Source organism: Oryzias melastigma, linkage group LG19 (assembly GCF_002922805.2).
Source record: "Oryzias melastigma strain HK-1 linkage group LG19, ASM292280v2, whole genome shotgun sequence".
NCBI lineage: Eukaryota > Metazoa > Chordata > Actinopteri > Beloniformes > Adrianichthyidae > Oryzias > Oryzias melastigma.
The window spans coordinates 8499981-8508106 of NC_050530.1; the positions used below are offsets into that span (position 1 = coordinate 8499981).

General features: G+C 41.3%; 2 protein-coding genes across 7 annotated transcripts in view; one reads left to right on the plus strand and one right to left on the minus strand.

The window, feature by feature from the left end:
* Nucleotides 1–7114, plus strand: part of atxn2l (ataxin 2-like) — a 13042-nt gene extending 5928 nt beyond the window's left edge. For both annotated transcript variants that reach the window (XM_024284465.1, XM_036216967.1), the window contains exons 10-24: nucleotides 16–464; nucleotides 539–613; nucleotides 698–811; nucleotides 1906–1986; nucleotides 2152–2213; nucleotides 2439–2794; nucleotides 3439–3508; nucleotides 3733–3858; nucleotides 4075–4135; nucleotides 5090–5271; nucleotides 5368–5509; nucleotides 5589–5698; nucleotides 6002–6181; nucleotides 6276–6438; nucleotides 6519–7114. In XM_024284465.1, coding sequence (XP_024140233.1) covers nucleotides 16–464; nucleotides 539–613; nucleotides 698–811; nucleotides 1906–1986; nucleotides 2152–2213; nucleotides 2439–2794; nucleotides 3439–3508; nucleotides 3733–3858; nucleotides 4075–4135; nucleotides 5090–5271; nucleotides 5368–5509; nucleotides 5589–5698; nucleotides 6002–6181; nucleotides 6276–6438; nucleotides 6519–6568 — 2221 coding nt within the window. In that variant the 3' untranslated portion in view covers nucleotides 6569–7114. The remainder of the gene's footprint in view (nucleotides 1–15; nucleotides 465–538; nucleotides 614–697; nucleotides 812–1905; nucleotides 1987–2151; nucleotides 2214–2438; nucleotides 2795–3438; nucleotides 3509–3732; nucleotides 3859–4074; nucleotides 4136–5089; nucleotides 5272–5367; nucleotides 5510–5588; nucleotides 5699–6001; nucleotides 6182–6275; nucleotides 6439–6518) is intronic.
* adprh (ADP-ribosylarginine hydrolase) overlaps nucleotides 7112–8126 on the minus strand; it is a 6451-nt gene continuing 5436 nt past the window's right edge. For all 5 annotated transcript variants that reach the window (XM_024284471.1, XM_024284472.1, XM_024284475.1 and 2 more), the window contains one exon: nucleotides 7112–7713. In XM_024284471.1, the coding sequence (XP_024140239.1) occupies nucleotides 7565–7713 (149 nt within the window). In that variant the 3' untranslated portion in view covers nucleotides 7112–7564. The remainder of the gene's footprint in view (nucleotides 7714–8126) is intronic.

Below are 8126 nucleotides of genomic sequence, written 5' to 3' on the forward strand. Positions count from 1 at the left end.
GTTGTTTTCCACCAGAGAGGGCAAATACATTCCATTACCTCAAAGACACCGAGAGATGAACCGAGAGCGAGGAGAGAGGGGTCCAGGGGGACCCCCCCCACACAGCCGACTGAGCGGAGGTTACCGCTCCACCCCTCCATCGTCCTCGTCTTCATCGCCCAGACCGTTACCGCCTGCCGCCGGGCCTCAGCCCGCAGGCTCCCCGTCAGAGAGAAGCAGCCCCCTGTCAGGACGCAGCGGAGCTTACGGTCCCCACCACCCACAGGGAAGCCCCAGCCCAGGCCCGGGTTCTGGTCCCGCCAGTCCCTACACACCCGCCTCTCCTGGTGGACCGGTACAAACTCCAGCTTCTGCTTCTGCGGCAACATCCCCCGTCAGCCCGCCTGCTCCACACGGTCATGCAGTCCCTCATTCCCACTCCCTCCCAGTCGCTCTCTCTGATGTGGGCCGGCCAGTCAACGGGGGTAAGGGGGGAGGGTTTAGGGGTTTTAACACTAGTGTGTGATCTCTACAAGCTGCTAATGTCTGCGTCTTTCAGTTTCCCCAAAAGCCCAAAGACCTCCACAGACGAGTAGGACAAGCCGCACCACAAACTCACACCCCGGGTCCACAGGTGAGTTCAAATTTGACTCAGTTGGTCTGTTGAAGGAGTTTTTCCTCAAACTTAACATTGGCCTTAAATCTTTTGTTTCTTTAGCCTCTCGATCCCCAAAATCCGGCTCTTCCCAGGACACGCCTTACCTGGACACATCATCTGTATCTCTGCCTGTCCAGAAAACATCCGGCCCCGCTCCCCTCTTCCCCGTAGATGGTAACATTTCAATTCTCATCTTCTAAAATAATTCCTTCTTAGAAATTATAGCAATTTTTATAATATGAATATTAAAACTTAGGTGGTGATTCAATTCAAGAATCAAGATTAACGATCACAGATCGAACAAAGATTCTTAAGATTTAGTCTCAATTGTTGCTATATGCATGTCTTTTTTATTTAACTTATACAATTATAATAATATGCATTTAAACACCATATTTGATACATTTTCTTTAGAACTAGAGATTAGAATCAACAAGATATAGCAAATAAAATCACAAAGATAAAAAAAAAAATTGGTATTTATCACTTTAAACAATGTCACACTCCAAGTTTTTCTGTTCCTGGTTGATCCCAGCAGTAAATAACACATCACTGAAAATGATTTCCACTGTTTACATCCTCAAAGTTTTGTTTACTACAGATCCAGTAGATAAATGACAAGAAGACGGTAAATGAAGACGCAAAAACTGACTTTATATTTTCAATCTTAAGAGGAAATTAATCTAAAGATTTTCACAATATTCCCTAAATTCATCATATTTTTATTCTATTTTTTTTTTAAAAAGTATATATTTTTATATATTTACTACTTTTATATATCTAAGACATTTTTTTCTGTACTTATTTTAGTAAACTAAACTTAATTTACTTTTTTTTATCCAAGAAAAATACTGAATAGTTTTATTTTGAAGGTTAATTTACTTCCAGTAAAAGTAGCACATACGGTTTGTTTAGTTTATCCAACATTATCCTACATTTTAGAGTAACAGTTACATTGCTTGTAATCTAGTAAAGTGTATTTTTACTTCACTTTTCTAAATTTATAAAGATCATGAATTAATCTCAGATGTCGCAAATTTTTAATCCTGAATTTTCAGGATCAGATTTCAAATATTTGGATACTTCTTACTAATTATAATGGCGTCATGTTACAATTTAGGTATCCAGAATCAACATTTTGTAAATATTTTACATAAAAATGTTTTCAATTGTAGTCTTTATTTAATAAACTAAATCTGGAAAACTGCTTTTAACCCAGCAACTGAAATGTAACAAAATTTTACAATAAGATTATTTTCTTTTTTCAGTGAATGAGATTCTCGGCGCCGCTGCAAAGGAGCGCTCAGCGGAAAGTCACGGCAACGCAGAGGACAGCAAGACCACTAAAGGTGAGTCGACTCCAAATGAGAACTTGGAATACTGGAGAAACTTCAACATTTCTTAACTTAAAATCCTATATATATATATATATATATATATATATATATATATATATATATATCATTTTATACGGCTGGTGGTTTTATTTTCATCACTTTTTTTCCTTTGATCAGCTCCCTCAGTTCAGCAAAGATCCCAGTTTGAAGAGCTGCGGAAATTTGGCAAAGACTTCAGAGTAAGACTTCTTTTAAGTGTTTATGATCTTTGATTTACTGTAACTTTTAAACTGTTAAATCAACGTAATTCTAGTAGATTCTGAAGGGAAAAGTGGCTCATCGAGCCGCTTTTCCCTTCAGAATCTACTAGAATTACGTTGATCGTTATAACGCTTTAAAAGTTACAGTATGTTAAAGAAATGTTCCGATTATTTATGTTCTAACACTGTTTATTTTTTTTTTAGCTCCAATCGACTGGAGGCAACACCACTTCCCCAAATTCTCCAGCAGCACCAACTCCTCCCGTCACCGACGCCGCGCCGTCTGGCGCCGTCAAACCCTCTGCGTCCGACTCTCACCCGGCACCCGAGCCCAAACAGCAGCCTTCAACCGCCAGTCCCTCCCAGCCTCAGCCCCAGCCGTCACCGGGTCCCACAGAGGAGCACGCCAAGGACGCCACAACCACAGCGGGTCCTGCAGCGTCCAACGCAGCCACCCCGCTTTCAGAACGCCAATCCCCGTCCACCCCGCAGCCGGCCAGGACCCCGGGGAGCGACGACGTTCGCTCCGACTCGGGGGAGCAGACGGAAGGCGTAGCCGAGTGAGTTTTAAAAACATCCCATGCTTTAGGGCTGCCACGATTAGTCGACTAATCAACCATTAAAGTAGTCGACGACTAATTTAATGGTCGATTAGTCGTTACTATATATTATATGGAGTCAGATTGTTGTAAAGTTGGAAGTTATAATAGCATTATGTTAGCTTTTTGGACTATTTTGGCATTTTTTAAGGTTTTATATGCTATTAATATTTAAGCTGCATAGTAGCTGTTTTGGCTAATTTAGACTTTTTTTTTTTCATTTTTTTAGGCTAATTTGGCATTTAACTAAAATTTCAGCTGGCTATCAGCTTCAGTGTTTTCAGCTATTCATTTCAGCATCTTCAGCTATCAGCATTAGCATCTTCTGCGGCTAAATTCAGCTTACAGCATTCACACTAGCATTATCACAGGTAATACTATATATCTCGTTTTTAGTCCGTTTAAAGCTAATGATGATGAAGATGTGTGTTTTAAATCCAGTTTGCGTATGATCCGATTAGTCGACTAATCTGAAAAGATAATCGGTGATTAGTCGACTATTAAAATAATCAATTGTGGCGGCACTACTGTGCTGCTGTTTCAGTTGTTTGGTGGAAATGTGATATTTTTTTTATTTAATTTTTTTATTTTTGTTCTCTTTTTAGTCAAGTCAAAAAATCAACTTTGAACCCGAATGCTAAAGAGTTCAACCCGCTCAAAACTCAGATGTCTATGGTAAGTCACTGCAACACACGAATCACTATGAATAAAGCTTCTTTATCATCTATAATATTGTAATTAATTTTTTTCTGAGAGTGTTTTAACATTAATTGTTGTTTTTTTTAATCATAAAGCAAAACTGCAATATTCTTCTTTTAAAAGAAAAATTCAAACTTTCTGAGTCAAAAACTCTCATTAGAACATCCCAGAATCTCCTGTTTGTTAATTTTCTCATACAGACAAAACCCAACACGGCACCCACCCCACCTCGACCAACTCCTCCAAGCCCGGTGGTTCTGCCCCCGCAGGGGCCCCTCTACAACACCCCTTACCTCTCCTACGTGTCCCACATCCAGTCTGTGCAGGTATGTAATCTTCATCTAGAAGAAACATCTTCCACACCTCGCATCCTTTACTCCAAAAGAGGAGAATGAGGAGCAACATTATTCAAGTGGCAGTGGGAACATTATTTATGGTAGTCTGTGGAACTAAAATTACTCATGTTTTGAGCCTTTTTAATGGTTCGTTATGTTGTGCATGACAGATTGAAGGTTTTGGTCTAAAATTCTTTTGTCTTTCAGCCACCACCAATGTACCAGTACACCATGCCAGTCACCCAGGGAAAATACCGTGGGAACAAAGGTAAAAGCTTACCTTATTATTAGGGGGTTTAACGATTAATCAATGAATCAATTTATCAAGATCGATCTGTCTCAGGCACAACAAATAAATCTATTATTACAGTCTTATGTGTGGAAACACTTTAAATTTTGTGACCATACAGTGTGGTAGAATGTTGCAATTACAGTATTTTCCGAAGTATAAGTCACAAGAGCAAAAAATGTCTAATCAAGGAGAAGAAAACCAAATATAAGTCGCACTTTTGGAACAAATCCACTAAGCCCAGCAGAGCTAAAATACCACAATACTAATCTTTCGATCTGTATAAGTCAAACATCAAAGTTTAAGAGAAAAACAATCAGATTCTCTTCCGTGTTTGTTTTGGACAACTCTTCTTCTGCCGCTGTCAGTAGCGTTCTTATACTCAGATGCAGCGCCCTCTAGTGGTTGTTAGAGGAAACAAACGTTAAAGGACAACCAGTGTTTACAAATATATGAGCCTATTGATGTCTAAAAAAGAATTATAACAACACCTGAGTATAAGTCGCACCCATGGCTAAACTATGGAAAAAAACAGCGACTTATACTCCGGAAAATACAGTAATTAATTATTTTGATGTGGAAAAACTAAAATGTCTATGGATTGGACAAGTTTTTTTGTACACATTTAATTTACACTTTATTATCTTGTATAAAAATAGAAAAAATCTGGAAAACTTCATCTGCACTGTTGAGTACCCAGATATTTAACACTTTTTGGCTAAAGATGTCCTGGATCAATTTTAGGTCAGTGAATCGGATCGTTCAAAATGAACCAATATTGGCTATGAATCGCAAAATATGAAATTAATTGAATCGTTTCACCCCTATTTCATCTAATTTACAAGCACCAAATTGGTTTAAAACCTACAGCAGTGCAGCTGTTCTGCTCACTCTTTGTCCTCCTCTGTATCGATCATGTCTTCCTGTCACCAGGCTCGGTGGTGCCCCAGCGGTCCGATCATGGTACTTCAGCTCCGGCAATAATGCAAGCTGCTGCATCAGCAGCTGGAGCTCCTCTGGTGGCGTCGCCCTACCCTCAGTCCTACCTTCAGTACAACCCACAGCAGTACAGCCAGCAGCAGGTCATCCAAGCCATGACCCCCTACCCTGGACAGGTGAAATAGTATTTTTATTATTTTGTAGCGTCAATTTTTAATTACTCTTTTGGATCCAGGAATGTAATATTTTACATCTTTTGTTTTCTTCAATAGCCGATGTACTCCATGCTACAAAGTGGAGCCAGGATGATAAGTCAAGGTGGTGGCCCCCACCCTCAAGCCCTCGGCCCACCCGGAGGTCCTCAGTTCCAGACACAGGGAGATGGACCTCAAGGGCCGCAGCAAGGCATTTATGGTGACTGCAATATTATTATTTTATATAAAAAGACTTTAAAAGTGTTTGTTTTTTTTTTAGACATTTTTTTTGTTTGTAGCTCCACAGTCCTTTACGCATCACTCAGGAGCAGTTCATCAGCCTCAACCCTCCAGTACTCCGACAGGCAACCAGCCCCCACCGCAGCATGCAGCCCCCAGCCCGGGACAGGTACAGAAAACGTCAAATCAGCTTCAGACAGCTTTAAACTCAAAAGTAGACATTGCAAACTTAAATAAAATATTTAAAATGTGTAAGATAAAATTGTAATTTGGAAAAATATTTTAACGTTTAAGAAATATTGAAAAATTCAATCTTTTCAATAATGAACATATTTAAATATTCAATATTTCTTTAAAAGTTACATTTTTTTAACTTTTGTTTTTCCATTTCTGACACTCTTCAATCTTTGGACTCAACTGACTGTTTTTCTGTTGGACTCAGTTTATTTAAAGTTTCATCGTCTCCTTTCAGAACGCCCAGTCAGGCCCCCAACCTCAGTCTTTATACCACTCTGGTCCACTGTCGGCCCCGACCCCACCCAACATGCCTCCCGGCCACACCTCTCCACAGGGCTCCTACCCCATCCAGGGCTACAGCATCCACAGCCACCAAGGCATCCCACCCACCTACCCTCTGGGGCAGATCGCGCAGGTATGACCCCAAATCTACACCGGTTCGTTTATTTCTGGTTACTTATTTGGCATCATTTTAATCAGCACAACCTCTCCAATTCTCTGTCCTCTAGGCCCATGTTCAAGGAGCCATGTCAGGTCACCACTCAGGGAGTCATGGCCAACCCCAGTTAGTGATGCTGCAGCCTCAGCAGGGTCCTGGAGGAGTGCCTCAGCACCCCCAGCATGGCCCCCAGCAAGGAGCACACCAGCACTTTTACATAGGACATCCACAAGGTAGGACACCACGCCGACGAGAAACATTTGAAGAGCTGCTTTTGACCTTTGACACCCTCTGATGTGTTCTCCTCGTACAGCGATGCAGGTCCAAACACACCCCGCTTCGTTCCATCCCCCCGGCAACTAAACCGCTCCGCCTCCGCGACCAGCAGACCTGGATGCTCCGCCCAGGAACATACAATCTTAAAAAACGGATTTAAAATAAAAAGAGAGAAGAAGACGGACATTTTCACAGCACCTTATTCTTCTGCTGTTCTGCTCTTCATCAACATGACCCTGTGTGCACCTCAACACGAGGAGGACCTTCTATGACATCAGGCTCCACCCCCTCCCGCTGCTGAAATCTTCCTCTTTGCTGGGGGGGAAGGAGAGTGGGGGAAAATGGAGGACGGCAGCAGACTTTTTTTTTTCTTTCAAGTGTTTTTAAGCCTTGCGAGGTTTTGTTAGCGAAACGGGAATCTCGGACTGTCGAGGGATTCCCGCGAACAACGCGGAGGGAGGGGCGTGAAAACAGCAGGGGATTTTTCACATTTTTTTAACTCCGTTTAGTAGTTAAACCACCCTTTGGCCCCTCTTCTCTCCTGTAGGAACTTCAAATAAATAAAGTACAAGACAAAAAAAAGTTTAAAAAAAATTTAAAAAATGATCAAAAAATAAAGTTTTCAACTACTAATTTTTGGGTATTAATTTTATTCACGGTCATCCTTTTTCTGTGCTGAGAGATGCAGTTTTTCCATTTCATTTACCGCAGGAGAGCATTTCATTTAAAGCTCACTGAGCATTTGTGATTATCTCTCGTTGACAAAATGAAGTAATTACCTCTCAGGGACGTGTGTGCACTCACGTCTTGTTGTCATTAGCTGGAATTTGTTCTGCTCTGTGGAACATCCATTCCAGATCGGCCACTAGGGGGACTCCTGTGCACGCTATCCTCTTTACCTTTGTGTGGCGCATTGTCCTTGTTCTGACAGAAGTGACTATGGGTTAGTGGGTCAGCAGTTTTCCCTTCAGGCAAGTATGACGGCACACTTTGTGGCTCAGTGACAGCAGATGAACGCGCTACAGAATGTGTCAGTGTGGCCTAGATTCTCCTCAGCTGGACGGACTTTATTCTGGGAGCAGGTCATTGTGACAGGGCGTACAGCTGCTCTGCACAGCGCTCCAGTCGGTCCCGGTACTCCAGGTTGCAGTAGTTGCCTTCAGGGACCCCTTTGGTGCCGTAGAGGAGACCCCAGCAGCAGGCGGCGATCACTGCGGTGCTGTCGCTGTCACCTGAAACGGTAGAGATTATCATCACTTTATTGGGTGCAACTTTTGACTTAAAAAAAATCTTCAAGTGGATGCAGAAGCAAGAAAGGGATTTTACAGAGAAAAAAATAATTGTATTTTTTATAAATTTTAACACTCCAAGAACAAATGGAGTAGCTAAAAAAAGTATTTAGTTAGCCACCATTATGCAAGTTCTCCGACTTAAAAAGACAGGAGAGGCATGTATTTTCATCATACCCTTTGAGAGACAAAACAAGAAAAAGAAAATCACATTGTTTGATTTTTTTTTAATTTATTTGCAAATAATGGTGGAAAATAAATATTTGATCACCTACAAAAAAGCAAGATTTCTGGCTCTCAGACCTGTAACTTCCTCTCTTAAAAGAATCATCTGCCCTCCAAAGAGCTGTCTTAGG